Source organism: Danio rerio, chromosome 14 (genome assembly GCF_052040795.2).
Source record: "Danio rerio strain M-AB ecotype USA chromosome 14, GRCz13ab, whole genome shotgun sequence".
NCBI classification, from domain to species: domain Eukaryota; kingdom Metazoa; phylum Chordata; class Actinopteri; order Cypriniformes; family Danionidae; genus Danio; species Danio rerio.
This window is the reverse complement of record NC_141034.1, coordinates 49,985,001-50,002,659: the sequence shown is the minus strand read 5'-3', so window position 1 is coordinate 50,002,659 and position 17,659 is coordinate 49,985,001. Positions and strand designations below refer to the sequence as shown.

The 17,659-nt window shown below is 34.5% G+C and overlaps 1 protein-coding gene across 2 annotated transcripts in view; it reads right to left on the bottom strand.

Moving 5' to 3' along the window:
• Positions 1 to 373: 373 nt before the first annotated feature.
• Positions 374 to 17,659, bottom strand: part of rom1b (retinal outer segment membrane protein 1b) — a 27,592-nt gene continuing 10,306 nt past the window's right edge. For both annotated transcript variants that reach the window (XM_087280312.1, NM_201014.2), the window contains 3 exon segments: positions 17,516 to 17,659; positions 10,710 to 10,956; positions 374 to 1,015 (listed from right to left, as the gene is read on the bottom strand). The exon segment at positions 17,516 to 17,659 is cut by the window's right edge and continues 11 nt beyond it. In XM_087280312.1, coding sequence (XP_087136438.1) covers positions 785 to 1,015; positions 10,710 to 10,956; positions 17,516 to 17,659 — 622 coding nt within the window. In that variant the 3' untranslated portion in view covers positions 374 to 784.

Sequence of the window (17,659 nt, the reverse complement as noted above, 5' to 3'; positions counted from 1 at the left end):
TGTGGTGACCCCGGATTAATAAAGGGACTAAGCCAACAAGAAAATGAATGAATGAATGAATACTGTCAAAAAAAAAAAATCCTTGCTCTGTTAAAAATAATTCAGGAAATATTTGAAAAAGGAAAAAAATGACAAAGGGGTGATTAATTTTGAACTCAACTGTATACAAATATGTGTGTGTGCGTGGGTCTACATGTGTGTGTGTTTGTGCAGGAAAAAAAGAGAAGAGGAAATGGGCTGAACACTACACCATTTCACGAGGGAAGTTAAGTCATGAAGTAAGACGTGTCCAAACTGAAAAACACATTTCAACACAAAAGAATACCAAACAAACATGACACACTTGACCAATTAACTCGATATGAGACAGAGATCAGTTAAAAACTCTTTATTTGTCGCATGCATCTACAGTTTCAGCTTTTGTCTATTAAAGCAAAGCACAAAGTATAGCCAAACATCTACAGACCACATGTGATGAAGTGTAACATTACATTGCCTTCAATTTCTCTTCACCTTTCCTTTACACAGCTTCACTGTATATAGAATTATCAAAGGGGGTGTTTTGGTGTTGTCAGGATTTGTATAAACCAGCATTTTAAAGAGGTTGCTAGGTTTTTACCTCAAATCTTTGGGTAACTTGCTGACTTCATTTACAGTGCAATGAAGTAAGTGTTACATTATAATTACCATGATGATTTATTCCCTTAGGAGGATGATATAATCAAGGACAGGACAGCACTCATATATGCATGAGAGCTTCTTTTATACAATAACACTTGGTCTTTTAGGCTGTGGCTGGCTTCTCCGCCTCTGGCTCTGATCCCGGGGTCTCAGCAGACGCGTCGCCCACCTGAGCGAACTGAAGGAGTTTCATCATCTTTTCTTTGGTCTCCAGCAATGTCTCCTTCACTCCCTTCTCTAGGATGTATCCTTCAGTCTCGATCTCCACATTCTCCTGGCCCAGCACTCCCTCCATTGCAGTCTGCAGATAGCGCAGACCCACCAGAATGGCCATCTGAGGGCAGAAAAGGGAAGCAGGTCAGTGTTAGGTGACATTTTTATCAGTTTTTCCCTATCTTTCCTTCAGATTAATGTCCTTCAATCCCCTCTGTTTAATCCTGAGTAAGGAATGTTTCACATTTATAATTAAGAGGCACATTTATGGCCTGTTATAGCAAGAATGACCAACCAAGATGTATGTTAGCCACACCAACATGTAATATCATCCCTGAAGTTTCATTTATGTAGATGTTTCCTTTAGAATGTAAATAAATATACGTAAATTTGCATTTTTTTGTATTTTGTATTGTGTTTTTTTATTATTTTTAAATTTATTTAAGCTTTTGAATTGCATTATGGGACATTGATCTTTCTTCCAATAACTTTTAACCTTGAAAAGTTTGAAAAAGTAACTTTTATTAATATTTTTAATAGTTTGAAGTGAAATATTGTCTGGGTTGGTGTTGTACATTACAGTACAAAAACCTTGACATAAACTGCCAGTACATTTTCTGTTATTTTACAAACTCATTTCTCACTATATATTATTTCTTATACATTATATTACTTCAAACTACTAAAATGTCAATAAAAGTCATTTTGTTAAACAGCAGAGTTGAATTTTCAACATTAAAAGTCAACAGAGCAGAGATTAAGGTCCCAAAATGAAATTGACAACCGTAAACAAATGGAAAACACTTGTGAAACTATATGGGAATGTTTGGGCCACCTTCTGTGTTTGCTGGGTTTATATATTTTAAAGCTTATCCAGGTAATGTCACACAATGGGCCCTATTATACACCCGGCTCAATGTGGCGCAAGGCGCGACACAATTGTTGTTTGCTAGTTTCAGCTTGGCGCAAGAGTGCTTTTGACGTTTTGCAGCACGCTGTTTAAATAGCAAATGCATTTGCGCTCATATGTGCGCCCATAGGCGTTCTGGTCTAAAAAGAAAGGCGTTCTGAGGCGCGTTGCTATTTTGAGAAACTGTAATAGATTTTTCAATAGACCAGAACAAATCAAGCAATTGTAGAGCAATAGGCAAATATCTTTATATATGAAAAAGAATTAAAATAAGAGGGATATATATAGATTAGATTAGATTAGATTAGATTCAACTTTATTGTCATTACACATGTACAAGTACAATGCAACGAAATGCAGTTTAGGTCTAACCAGCAGTGCAATAGCAGCAAGTGCAGGATACAGGAATAAGTTATAAAGTGCAGTTATAGAAAACTATGGTGATATTTACAGATGGATGTACTATGAACATTATATACAGGTTGGATAAGCTATGAACAGATTTACAATATATGAATATATGTGCAGGTTGCTATTAATAATCAGTAGTGTGCAGATAGATAAACATGATTACAAGTGTGTATGTTACAATATATGAATATATGTACAGGGATAGATAAACATGATTACAAGTGTGTATGTTACAATATATGAATATATGTACAGGTTGCTATTAATAATCAGTAGTGTGCAGATAGATAAACATGATTACAAGTGTATATGTTACAATATATGAATATATGTACAGGTTGCTATTAATAATCAGTAGTGTGCAGATAGATAAACATGATTACAAGTGTATATGTTACAATATATGAATATATGTACAGGTTGCTATTAATAATCAGTAGTATGCAGATAAATAAGCATGATTACAGTGTATATGTATAGTGGGTGTGTACATAATTACAAATGCCCATATGCAGTGGGTATGTACAGTTCAATAAGTAAACAGTTCAATGTGGTGCAGTGAATGTGCAAATTTTAAACGTGCAAATGTTAAACAGTGCAGTTGTTGCGAGGAGTTTAAGTTAGAGGAGAGTGGGGGGTGTAAATAGGATATAAATATAAAGGATTAAAATATTACAAAACATATTATTTTCTAGCCTACATAAATATAAAAACTACTGCCTTCATGGCTTCTTCATCTTGGGGGGCTTTTTAAGTTCATTCATAACAATTTGCTTTTGTATAATATTAATAATATTATAATGCGTCTGACTGTTCTGATTGGCTAAAGCAGACGTCTCACGTCAGCACGTTCTAGACATGAACGCGCTCTTTCTGGCTATCTACCTTCTGCATTCACACAGCGCAGCATTCCGGCAAATTACCGGTAATGTTACAACTTCTCTTTCCAGAAAATAGTTAGAACAAAATCACCGGTATTTTTATACAGACCTTTCTGGAAAATTGCCGGTAATTTTCCGGAAAGGTCTGCTTGTGTGAAAGGGGCTATTATTGAGTACATTTTTATATTTGAGTGAACTATCCCTTTATCCAGGATTCAATGTGAAAAGCAGTGATAAATCATAAAAGCCTGTCATTTATTCGCTGTTATCATTTTGTTTGTTTATCTTTTTCAACCTGCATGAATTTCTTTCTTCGATGCAACACAAAAATATATACATTAGGGCAGGGGTGCACTGGGACCAAAAATTAGCCCTGGCACTGTAGCCACATTACCACATTACCACAGCCCCATACACAGACACGCACATTCACTACTTATATTGGTGTACAGATGGTGAAATAATATAAGCAGTACCATATTTAATAGATATTTGATGTATGTGACTGGAACAAAAACAACTCATTTATAATAAATTTATACATGCAATCATTTCATTCATTAATTTTCTTGTCTGCTTAGTCCCTTTATTAATCTGGGATCGCCACAGCGGAATGAACCGGCAACTTATCCAGCATATGTTTTACGCAGCAGATGCCCACTGGGAAACCCCTACACACACACACAGATTCACCTACATGCACAACGGACAATTAAGCCTACCCAATTCACCTATAGCACATGTGTTTGGACTTGTCTGGGAAACCAGGAGGAAACCCACGAGAAAATGCAAACTCCACACAGAAACAACTCAGCTGAGGCTCGAAATAGCGACCTTTTTGCACCCCTGCGCCCTTTCGACACTATTTCAGTTAATTTTATGCATTTGGCAGTGTCTGATTTTTAAGACATTGCTTTTCGGCACCGCCTTTCCTTTTTTACGGTCCATCTCTGACAATTAGCTTGTGTTGCACACTGTTTATTTGACATTCTTGACTAGATTTTGATTTTGTCTGCATAACCTCTAAATGGGTCAGCCCATCTCGAAACCAGCCGATCATTGTCGATTGGGCCAAAACTTAACATTTATTATTAATATTACTAGTATCACCATCATCATCATCATCATCCTCATCATCATCATAATACTCATATCTTGAAAGAGATAAAAGCATGTAAAAACAATACATATAACAAAAAAAATAAATTTAAAAAATAGCTGACTGGCCCTAATTTAAAAAATGGTCCGGCCCTTTTGGCATTTGACAGAATGGCCAAATGGCCAGTCCGCCCCTGCATTGGGATCTATATTGGGCCAAATTGACTTACATTGTATTGAAATTCATGCATTGTCTATTTATAAGGTCAAATTGGTGAGTAAATGCAAAAACATTATAAGATTGAGCTACCAACAAACCCCAGTTCGATGCGTGAAGTAACAGTTAATATCACACAGTGTTCCTATCATGTCAAACCTTCTGTCAATCTAAATGCAGCTTTATTTCTGGTGCGGCAGCAGATGTTGATTTGTTGACTATAGGAGTATCAGATGAGAAGTGACGAATCATGCTGTTTGTGTTACGAAAGCTGTGGCTGTTATAAAAGCTGAGAGCATGATGTGGTTTTGGGTGAAAGTTATTTTAATGCTTAAATAATGAATATTGACACCTCTGAGTTCACAGCCGAGCTGCCAGGCATTCCGGAGGAGTGTCAATATTAACTGAGTGAAGAGTGTGCAAACGGTTCGATATGCTGAGCGCATTAGATTATACAATGTGTTATTCAAGGTTGACGCTTCAAATCATGTGCTTATTTGGGAGAGTGCGCACAAAACAGACCTTTAATGATGCGGCTGACACATTATCACATGTTTATATGGATGGAGTAATACTTTTTTACTTGTGGTTTATACAAAAGAGACAATTTGTTAGTGATGTTATAGAAAAACATTTTCAAACTTTTTCGAAATATTGTTTTTTAGCTCTGTAAGGTGACTAAATTGTGCATAAATGAAATTCCTATATACAAATATATATATATATATATATATATATATATATATATATATATATATATATATATATATATATATATATACAGTTGAAGTCAGAATTATTAGCCCCCCTGTTTATTTTTTCCCCAATTTCTGTTTAACAGTGAGATTTTTTTTAACACATTTGTAATAATAATAGTTTTAATAACTCATTTATATTAACTGGTTTATTTTATTAATACAGAAAAACAAACAAAAAGCGCTCGGGGGTAATTCAAATATTTGGTTGGTGCTCTTTGGGTAAGGGATTCATCAAAACAACAACAGGAATCAGTCCAAGGCACTCGAAAAATGGGGAAAATTGAAAAAGCCTTTATTTAATCTTAAAAACCTTGTATTTGTAACAATTACCAGCGATCATTTCTCATAAGATCGCTGGTTTGCACCTACAATAACCATGGACTACAAATCCGCCATTTCTGGACTACATATTCATACATGCACTCCGCTCACACACATGCTTCCTCATCTAGACTGATTACATTCACACCACCTGAGGATTGTCAGAGACTGATTAACACACACTATTTAAGCCACACATTCACCCCTTTAGTTTGCCGAGTCTTGTTATCTGTCACAGTAGCATTACAACGTGTTTCCCAGTCTTGTTATCTTGTGTACCGACCGTTAGCCTCTGGATTGTCCTCACACACCTGTTTGCACCTGTGCTTGACCACCGCTTGCCTGACTGTGAATAAACCTGCATTTTGGATCTTACCTCAATTGTTGGTGTTACTCCCCGACGTTACAGTATTCACAGTTCATCTCTGTTGCTATCTTTTGCTTTATTATAAGATTTATAGATTACTCCGTTTTTATAGCCACGTTGTTTAAATCTGTGAATCATATCTTGTGATTTAATTTCAAAATCTCTGAAATTGTCCAAAAGGGATATTTTCGATCAGCCACGGAGGATGGAAACTATCTCTTGCTCTTGCTCTAAGGATGGCATTTCTGCCTATTTCTTTTCTAAAAATAGTGGTGTGTAATTTTTCCTGTATTATCTTTAAAAATATTTAAGTCCAAAAAATAATTTGAGTAAATGAAAAATCCAAACTGAATCTCAAATATGCATTAGTAGTATTTAAAAATGCATGAAAATCCCTCAAATCTGCCTCCAATCCGGATAACATAATCTATATTTCCACCCCAACACACAATACTTCTCAAATATGGATTTGATTCAGAATACACAAATCTCTCTTCCCATAATTAATTGCATAATTTGGGGCAAACCCAAGCGTCCATAGTTGTTCCCTTTATTTCTTTATAAAGTTGATCTTCAAACAAGAAAACATTATTTTTCAATGTCCATTCAGCCAACTGTACAATAAAACATGTTGGTGGTTTTTCTGACGTTGGTCTCTTTTCTAGATAGTATAACAATGCTTCTAGACCTTCTCTATGATCTATATTTGTATATAATAACTGATTTATTTTATTTTTGCCATGATGACAGTAAATAATATTTGACTTGATATTTTTCAAGACACTTTTATACAGCTTAAAGTGACATTTAAAGACTTAACTAGGTTAATTAGGTTAACTAGGCAGGTTAGAGTAATTATGCAAGTTATTGTATAATGATGGTTTGTTCTGTGACTATCGAAAAAATATAACTTCAAGAGGCTAATGATTTCGACCTTAAAATGGTTCATAAAAAATTAATAACTGCTTTTACTCTTGCCAAAATAAAACAAATAAGACTTTCCCCAGAAGAAAAAATATTATCAGACATACTGTAAAAAATCCTTGCTGTGTTAAAAATAATTTGGAAAATATTTAAAAATTAAAAAAATTAAAAAATAAAAATAAAAATAAAAAATATAAATAAAAAATAAAAATAAAAAAATACAAATAATTTAAAGGGGGCTAATAATTTTGACTTCAACTGTATATACAAATATATAATTGTTGGCGAAATTGTTTATTAGTTTTGTACTTTATTAATACATTCTGTTGCATTACTTGCAGGCCCGTAGCCAGGAGGTGTTGGAGTGGTTCGGGAGACCCTCCCCTCATCGATAAAGGTCCAGAATTTGTCCCATTCATGAGCTCATTTGTCCTATTTTGACTGCTATGCCATCATAAATTGTAAAAATGACCCAGGAAAAAGGCTTTAAGACCTAAAGCTATTGCTGCGGTGTAACTTCAGCTAGTCACTTTTGGCCATGGCTAACAAATATTTTCTCCTGAATCCAACATCCAGCTGTGCAAGAAAACATGCAATCGGACGTAAGAAGAAGTTATCTACTGGCCTCCTGTATGGTTGTTAAATAAAGAAAAATAAAGAAAAAATTTTCAAGTAACCAGGGGTGGATTTTGTGAATTGGGGGCCATAAGCAATTCCAGCCATTGGGCCCAAAAGTTCTGAAATGCACCTTTTCTATTTTAATTGATTTTTAATTGATTTATTTAGCTGTTTTTGTCTTCACTCAATCAATTCAATCACTCAATTACTCCTTTTGTACATTTTGTCCTAATGCAAAATAATAATAACAACATGTAAAGCATCTTGTCAAACTTTTTAAATGATTGTTTTTCTTAAAATGAATTCACTACTGAAAGTTATATATAAAATATTTCGTTTTTTAAAACTAAATCTTTACCTGATTTGACTGCTGGAATTCTCCATGATTGAGAGTGGGGGATTAATTTTTGCGGGAAATTTTTTTTTTAATTTTTTATATTTAATTTATAGGTATAATTTATACTTATAGGTATTTATTTGGGGGCCCTCAGATTTCCTGGGGCCCTAAGCGGCAGCTTATCTTTCTTATTGGTTGAACCCGCCCTTGCAAGTAACATTTATTCTAAATCTTGGACGTTATTCTTGAAACAAAAAAGGATAAATAAAAAGGCGTGAAGCACCAAAACCGGCCCATATTAAAATTCATTTAAACTCTATTTTGGCCATTGTAGTTATCTATAAATTTTCAAATGTACTTATTTACAAGAGAGGCTGGAAAAATTGTAAAGCTACATTATTATTATCATATTAATAAGATTCAAATTATTATTATTATTATTATTCATTCATTCATTTTCTTGTCGGCTTAGTCCCTTTATTAATCCGGGGTTGCCACAGCAGAATGAACCAACAACTTATCCAGCACACTTTTACGCAGCGGATGCCCTTCCATCCGCAACCCTCTGGGAAACATCCACATTCACACACACCCATACACTACGGACAATTTAGCCTACCCAATTCACCTGTACCACATGTCTTTGGACTGTGGGGGAAACCGAAGAACCCGGAGGAAACCCACGCGAACGCAGGGAGAACATGCAAACTCCACACGAAATGCTATCTGAGCTGAGGCTCAAACCAGCGACCCAGCGACCTTCTTGCTGTGAGGCGACATCACAACCTACTGCGCCACTGCATTGCCCCATTATTATTATTATAATTATTATTATCATTATCATTATTACTATTATTGTTGTTGTTGTTGTTGTTATTATTTTTATTATTATTATCATTTTCATTATCATTATTATTATTATTATTATTATTATTATTATTATTATTATTATTATTATTATTATTATTATTATTATCATTATTATTCAAATTCTGATTGAGAAAAGTAGAATGTGCTGGCCAGTTTGTTATTTGCCTAATAAATGACAATAGGCTATAGTTTTTAATTTAAAATTTGAACAGATTCCTGTTTTTCTAATGATATATGATGTAATAAAGTTGCATTTTAAAAATACAACTAAAAATAAGTCTGTATTCATTTTTCTTTTTTCTAAATCTTTAGGAAATATATTTGGTCGAACAAAAAGTGTGGTTTTTATGACCATCCAACAAGCTAATTCAGCTTAAAATAATGCTTAAAATGTCACTAAAATGCATTTAAATCGCATAATTAAATAGAAAATGATGAGGTAGAAAAGGTTATTTTTGATTTAAAAAAAAGAGAACCAAGCCTTTTAGCAGGTTGGCTACAGACCTGACTATAGCCTATATAACACAGATTTTTTTTTCTTTTTTATTGTTGTGTTTTTTATATAGAGTAATTTTTTGATGTAGGTTTATACAAAAACTTACATTTGTAGTTGATGTTATGTGAAAAAAACATTGTTCAAACTTTTTTCAATATTATTTTGTAGCTCTGTAAGGTGACTAAATGGTGCATGAAACTCTTATATATACAAATATATATACAAAGATATAATATGTAATAGTTGGCTAATTTGTTTATTAGTTTTGTGCTTTATGAATACGGTGTGTGGTTAGCATTACTTGTTGCACATTTCATACAGATTTTTATCTCTTTTTATTATTGTGTTTCTTCATAAGTACTGTTCTAGTTTTGCTTCTGTAAGATATTTATGTTCACCATGCTCAAGAAATACAATAAAATGTTGTGAAACATTATTACAATTCAAAAGAACTACTTTATATTTTAATCTATACTGAAATGTACTTCAGTGATATTTTATGCTTTTAACATTATTGAAATATATATTTGATGTCCTAGAAGCATTTTTATGTATATATACAGTAAAAATAACGTAAATGACAGACATTTTTAAAGACATTCGGTACATGGATTACTGCAGTTTCTCTCGATATGTTAGATTTATAGTTTTGTGCTTGAGTACAATATTCATCTGTTTTATTTTATAAAGAGTTAATAACATTTCCTCAAAATTTTAAAACATGTAATACTTTAAAGGCTTTTTGTAGCAAAATGCCAATTGATCAATAATAATGAATGCTTCAAGTATTATTTAGTTATTCCACACTGCAAGACATGATATGAAAATAGGCATGACAACATTATTATGTTGCTTTAACTTATTTTAATAGGATAATCAGGTTTCAACTATTTATTTTGGTCTTACAAAGTTTAACTTAACATTTTGGTCAGTTTTGTGTCTGATGTACGTTGAGATGACCAGAGGAGTTAATTTGATTCAACTAAAAAAATAAGGCAGAAAGCATGTTTTACAGTAATATTGATTTTCTTAATTCCTCTAAAGTTGAAACAGTGTCATCTTAAAATGAATTTAAACAGAATCTTTTGTGGAAATTTCACCAATTGTCTTTTTATAAAAGTTTATATGCAATTTGGAAGAAATGTCATCAGTTTGTAAAACAAAACAATTACACTGGCTATTATTAATGTTGTAGAACAAAGCGTGGAAATATCCAACAGATTTAAAATCCATTAATAAACCAAAAGATTTAAAGGTATAGTTCACCCCAACATTTACATTTACACACTATTTACTCATCCATGAGTGGTTATAAGCCTTTATGAGTTTCTTTCTTCTGTTGAACACAAGACAATATATTCTAAACAAAGCGGGAAACCATTCACTTGACTACAAGGAACAACAAATACTGGTTTCCAGCATTCTTCAAAATATCTTCTTTTGTGTTCAACAGAAAAAAAAGATACTCATAAAGGTTTGAAATAAATAAAGGGACAACATATGATTATATAATTTTCATTTTTGTGTGAACTATCCCTTTCAGGTCTAAAACTGACCTTTTGGACAACAAAGATTCTGTCTCATTCAGCCCATTACTAAACTCATACCTGGAGAAGAAAAACAAGCAGAACACACGGGCCGATGGTGTTCATTAAGCCCATGTAGTAGCTGACGAGGGCCTGACGGCAGCCGCGGTTGTACAGATTCAGCTCTTCACTCTGGTACTCGTAGTTGTAGTGGGCATTGTTGTCCAGGAGACTGTACTGGATGCAGGGCCGTGGTGAGGCTGGGTTACAGCAGCTGAACGGGACGCCATCCAGCAGATACCGGCCGTCTACATTACTCCTCACACGACTGAAGGACAAATTGAACACAGAAACATATGAGTCAAAGATGGGTTTCCATTTCTTAGTTTTTGATTCTGTGTTTACCCACTTGTTAACTCTGACATCACTCTTAAAATGCTGGGTTGTTGTGAGACAACATTGGGTCAAATAATGGGTTTGGAAAATCATTTAAGTTTAATTAAAAAACATTTAAATTACATTTTTTAAGCCTATTGTTGGGTTTGTTCATAATTTGACCCAGAGTTGGATTATAATAACCCAGAATTTTTAAAGTTTGTCGTCAAAACTAAAAAAAAAAATTCTTAAAACTCTAAAATTGTAAAAAAAAATCCTGGGTTGTTGTTGTAACCCAACATTGGAATAAATATGGCCAAACCAACAGTTGGGTTAAAAACTTTTCAATGACATTTTTTAACTCAACTGATGGGTTTGTCCATATTTTACCCAATGTTGGGTCACAAAGTCTGATCTTAACACTCTAAAAAAAGTTTGTTTAGAGATGCTGCGTTGTTGTAAGCCAACATTGCATCAAATATGGTACAGTGGAGGACTGCCCATCCCACAGATATGTAAACATATATGCATATATCTATAATCAAGAGTTTTTTCGGTGGTCCGTATGCAAATATTTCTTTAAATGACGAAAATGATCATTTTTGCATCACTTTTCTACAATAATGGATAAGTGAGTGCACGGGCATTGCAGACAAAGAGCGTGTGTTTGTGTGCATGGAAATGTATTATCCTCCCTCCCTGTTAAATTTGATCTAATGTGTTTCCTGAAACACACCTCCTCTCCAGCTTTCACCTCTCATTGTAATGGAGAGAGCAATTTGTTTGTAAATAAATCTCTGTTATGAACGACTCATTCACTTAGTCGGCAATAATACAAGTTTCTAGCACCGCAGCATCTTGTTGTTATATTTCAGCTACACTGTTTGCTTATTTTATTCAACAAAACTATAGTGTAAGCCTAGAATTTAGTGCGAGTTGGTGCTACTTTGCTTACTTTTGCATGATCATCAGTAATGCTACTTGTTGAGCACAAAAGTTTGTAACAAAAATGTAAAAAATCCAATCTTACCTATAAAATGTTCTGCCTTTGTATTTAATAAAACAATTAATAAATTAGCAAATAAATAAATAAACATATACAAATATATATATATATATATATATATATATATATATATATATATATATATATATATATATATATATATATATATATATATATATATATATACATGTGTGTGTGTGTGTGTGTGTGTGTGTGTGTGTGTGTGTGTGTGTATATCTATATATATATGTGTATATGTGTGTGTGCACGTGCGTGTGTGTATATATGTATATATATGTGCGTGTGTGCGTGCGTGTGTATGTGTGTGTGTGTGTGTGTGTGTGTGTGTGTGTGTGTGTATACATTTATTATTCTTTTGCTAATTTATTTATTGTTTTATTTATGCAGGAATTTGTGGATTTATTAATTCATTTATTTGCACATTTATTTATTTATTTATTGTTTTTGCTGGTTTTTATCCTCCATATGCTTTTATTTGTATTGTAGCTATTAGAACTTATCAATTATTTATTTATTGTTTTATTTATGCAGGAATTTGTAGATTTATTCATTTATTTATTTATTTGCATATTTATTCATTTATTTTTTTATATATGTAGGAATTTGTAAATTTATATGTACATTTATTTATTTGCGTATTTTTAATTTATTGTTTTATTTATGCAAGAGTTTGTAGATTTACATTTGTTTATTTATTTTTATATTTATTTATTTGTTGTTTCATATTTATTTATTGTTTTATTTATGCAGGAATTTACTTATTTATTTATTTATTTATTTATTTATTTATTTATTTATTTATTTATTTATTTATTTATTTATTTATTTATTTGCATATGTATTTATTGTTTTTGCAGGTTTGTCCTCCCCACTAGTAGGGTGGATACAGCAGATTTGGATAATGTGATGTACACCACCTGTTTGTAAAAGATTACTTTTAATGTGTAATATAACTAAACAGTGTTTTTGTTGTTGTCTTTTCAATTCAAATGAGTAGAGGCTTGGAACCGGAAACAACATTTCATACGTCACAACTTAACAAGCACATTGACTTGGTGATCAATGCAGGAATTGATTGGTGAGTACTAAAGGTCGACCTTTCATCCTGACATCCGTTTCGGAACATGACATTCTGAACTCTGCGTAACCTTGGTAACGAAATGCTTTGAAGTGTTTGAAATGTTTCCTTATTTGAATGCATCAGCACACTGCAATGAATGCTTTACTTACTTAGATTTATTGTCTTTTTCTAGTCCAAATATAAAATGATTAAATCAAGAAGCATTTTCTAGACAAGCAAAACATGTTGTCTTGTTTTAGGAAATGATATGCTAAAATTAACCGAGGTTTTCCTTAAAACAAGCAAAATATGCGGCCAATGGGGTCAGCAAAATAATCTTATGTCAGAAGGAAAGACAAGATCATTTTGCTGGCCCCATTGGCAGATTATTTTACACATATGTTTCTTTATTTAACCAGATAAAAACCCATTGAGATCAGGATCTCATTTACAAGGGTGACCTTGGGTCCACAACACACGACTTATGAAAAAAAATAAATAAATAAAAAGTAAAGATAATATTAAAAATACAGTTTAGTTATTCAGCTATACCACATTACAATAAAAACACATACTTTGAGAAATGGACTGTTGTTGTTTGTTAAAAAAGAGCATAATGATTTGATTGGGATGAGCTCAGACATTATTAGTTTAGACTGAAGAGTGTTCCAGGATGAGGGGACGGCATGATTAAAGGCTCGCTTACCTATTTTTAAATCGAACCCAGGGAACAGACAAATTATAAGTTTCACTTGCACATAAGGCATACTGGCTTTTTGACCTACAGTGCATCCGGAAAGACGGCATACACCTGTCCATATAAGGTCCCAGGGTTGACAGTGCATGTCGAAGCACAAACCAAGCATGAAGACAAAGGAATTGTCTGTAGACCTCAGAGGCAGGATTGTCTTGAGTCACAAGGCTGGGGAAGGTTACAGAAAAATTTCTGCTGCTCTGTAAGTTCCAATGAGCACAGCGGCCTCCATCATCCGTAAGTTGAAGATGTTTAACCACCAGGACTCTTCCTAGAGCTGGCCGGCCATCTAAGCTGAGTGATCAGGGGGGAAGGGCCTTAGTCAGGGAGGTGAATAACCTGATGGTCACTCTGAGCTCCAGCGCTCTTCTGTGGAGAGAGGAAAACCTTACAGAAGGACAACCATCTGTGCAGCAATCCACCAATCAGGCCTGTATAGTGGAGTGGCCAGACGGAAGCTGCTCCCCGCCTGGAATTTGCCAAAAGGACTCTCTGACCAAAAGAAACAAAGTTTTCTGGTCTGATGAGACAAAAATTGAACTCTTTTGAGTCCCTACAGTGAAGCATGGTGGTGGCAGCATCATGCTGTTGGGATGTTTTTCAGCAGCAGGCACTGGAAGACTAGTCAGGATAGAGGGAACGATGAATGCAGCAATGTACAGACGTTGCTGAATGAATTAAGACATCCTGAAAGTAAACCTGCTTCAGAGTGCTCTTGACCTCAGAATGGGGCGGCGGTTCATCTTCCAGCAGGACAATGACCTAAAGCACACCACCAAAATATCAATGGAGTGGCTTCACAACAACTCGGTGAATGTCCTTAAGTGGCCCAGCCAGAGCCCAGACCTAAATCCTATTGAACATCTCTGGAGAGATCTGAAAATGGCTGTACACTGTCGCTTCCCATCCAGCCTGATAGAGCTTGAGAGCTACTGCAAAGAGGAATGGCAAAGTTCCCAAAGACAGGTGTGCCAAGCTTGTGGCATCATATTCAAAAACACTTGAGGCTGTAATTGCTGTCAAAGGTGCATCAACGAAGTATTGAGCAAAGGCTGTGAATACTGATGTACATGTTATTTTTAAGTTATTTTATTTTTAATAAATTTGCAACCATTTCAAAAAACTTTTTTCACATTGTCATTATGGGGTGTTGTGTGTAGAATTTGAGGAAATAAATGAATTTAACCCATATTAGAATAAGGCTTTAACATAAAAAAATGTGGAAAAGGTGAAACGCTATGAATACTTTTCGTATGCATTGTAAGAAGGGAACAAGGGCACCAGACCCAGAAGAGCCTCATAGACCAGAGCCAGCCAGTAGGTATACCGTCTTACATTCAGAAAAGGCCACTCTGCTTTGGCATAGAGTTTACAATGGTGAGTTAGTCTACGACAGCCTGTAACAAACCTCAGAGCGCTGTGATAAACAGAGTTTAAAGTTATTAAAAGAGTTTAAAGCATTAATCCAATGCTTTTTAATGGGCTCACCTAACCCCACCCATAACCCTACCCGTCACAGTGAAGTCACTAGCTCCATTTGAGTGCATTGTGTCTGACATTGCATCGCTGAGTGATGCAGTCTCAGATTGCATCATAAAGGCTGCATCCAGATACTGTTGAATTAATGGTTAATTCTGCAAAGAGATGGAACTTAAAAAAAAATTTTATTTACATCTATCTACATTTAAAACCACTTTTAGATCCTAAAGATGAGACTGTACAATATGAAAAGCAGACTGCAAAGATCGTATGGCCTGAACAAGTGAAGGAGAGCAACAATAAATTACTGTATCCTCCGCAGATGATAAAAGGCATTTGGAAGGTTGTCGCACAAGTTATTAATGTTAATAGAAAATAATATAAGTCCTAATACCGATCCCTGCGGCAATCCTTTGAGCACCTCTAAATATAAAGAAGTCAAACCGGCCATATGGACACAATGTGTTCTGTTGGACAAATAATTACCAAACCAAATGGTAGCTTGGTTTAACATACTAATACGTATTAAAGAGGTATAGACCAATTAACATGTTTGTAAACATTCAGGATGCGCGCGCAGGGAGGTGGCAGAAAGCAACCTGAAGCCCCAGCATTTACAATGAGGGAATGACATCAGATGCGGTGCAGAGTTTGTTGTTGTCTTAGAAATAAGATATATACTTACATATTATATATATTATTAACATAATGCTTACAGCATATTACAACAGCTCGTCACCAAGTGACAAGCACAGTAATTCAGCAAAATTAACGTTAAAGTGAGCGGCGTTCATCTGTCAGCTCCATTTGCGATAGCACCCTCCCAATGAATATTGGATAAGAAGAAGTGACCAAGCATCCAGGCCGAAATACACAATCTCATTGAAGCTCCAAGTGATTTTACAAGAGAGAAGTTAAAGGTCTACAAGTCTTTAGATGCCAACAATTTTGTTCTTTGTGGTCATGTGCAAGAAATAATGCTCCATGATGACCAGATTCAAGAGCTAAACACCGAGATTCCGCCTAGCCAAAGACAAGGAAACAAGACGGAGCTAACGTTATACAAGGCCTGGGTAATTAATCACCAACACGCAAAACAACTGCTTTCTGACAGTGAACTTCACCTGTACGGCAGGGTATGTGAACCAACACATAGAGGTAAAGTTGGTTTTATATTCGCACATTCAGACTTTCTCCTTAATAATATAATTTAATAAAAAATATTATTTGCAAACTCTAAATAGCGAAATCATATTAGCATCAGCCAATGACTATCAAAGTACAACATTGTTCACAGTCAAATTAACAGTGTTAATGTTGTTTTCAAATCACACTTGCAGAGCGAATATTCAATATTCATTTCAGAGCGAATATTCAAAGTGCTGTGGTAAACAATATAGGGAGTGTGTCACAAGTTGTCACTGAATGAATGTATGAATATAAAACCAACTTTACCTTAATAAACGTAACTTTCACATTTCATTCTTAGCATTCAGTGTCCGCAGTTTAATTCATCATATGTAACTGTTTTTGCTGAAATAATTTCAGCAATCAAAAACGAGTGATGTGTCTGACTCAGCATAGCGTGAACTGACCTGATATGACATGAGAACTGCAGAGTCCAGCATTTCTAATTAGCTCCTTACTTCATTCAGCTCCCATTTAGCCAAAGACGTCTGCAGTCGGTATTAAAGCAGTGTGTGGTGGATGGTAAAAGTTAAGTTTTCTGTTTTTGGACTCGAATTCGGCATCCTACCGCAAAACACGACATCTTTCCCATTGCAGCCTGTCTGTTTTTTGCAACCGGGGACCCGTGTGACGTCATGTGGGACATAGGTTGGTAATTGGTCTATTAAAAAGTCTGTGATCAACCATGTCAAGTGTCTTTGAAAGATCAAGAACAAGAGCAGTGCAATAACTCTTACAATCCACTGATTGTGAAAAAAAATTATCTAAAACCTTCAGTGTAACAGAAACAGTGCTGTGTTACTTTCTGAATCCAGACACAGCTATTTGTGTCTAGAAACAGTTTAATTTTTGACATAATATTTTTTAAAACAATACAATATGTTTTGCTTGTCTAGAAAATGCTTCTTGATTTAACAGGTTATTAGATATTTGGACTAGAAATGAGAAAAAAAATTTGAAGTAAGAAAAGGCGCAAGAGTGTGAGGTGATCTTTTTGGACTCACTCCTTCACTTCCTTGGATGTGAAGTCCAGGTAGCGGTTGCTGATCCACTGCACCTCAAACCAGTCCCTGTAGTTGGTGTTTCCACAGCACTGGAACTCAATCTGCAGACGGTCAATAGTCTCCTTCTGGAAACAGCGGCCTGGT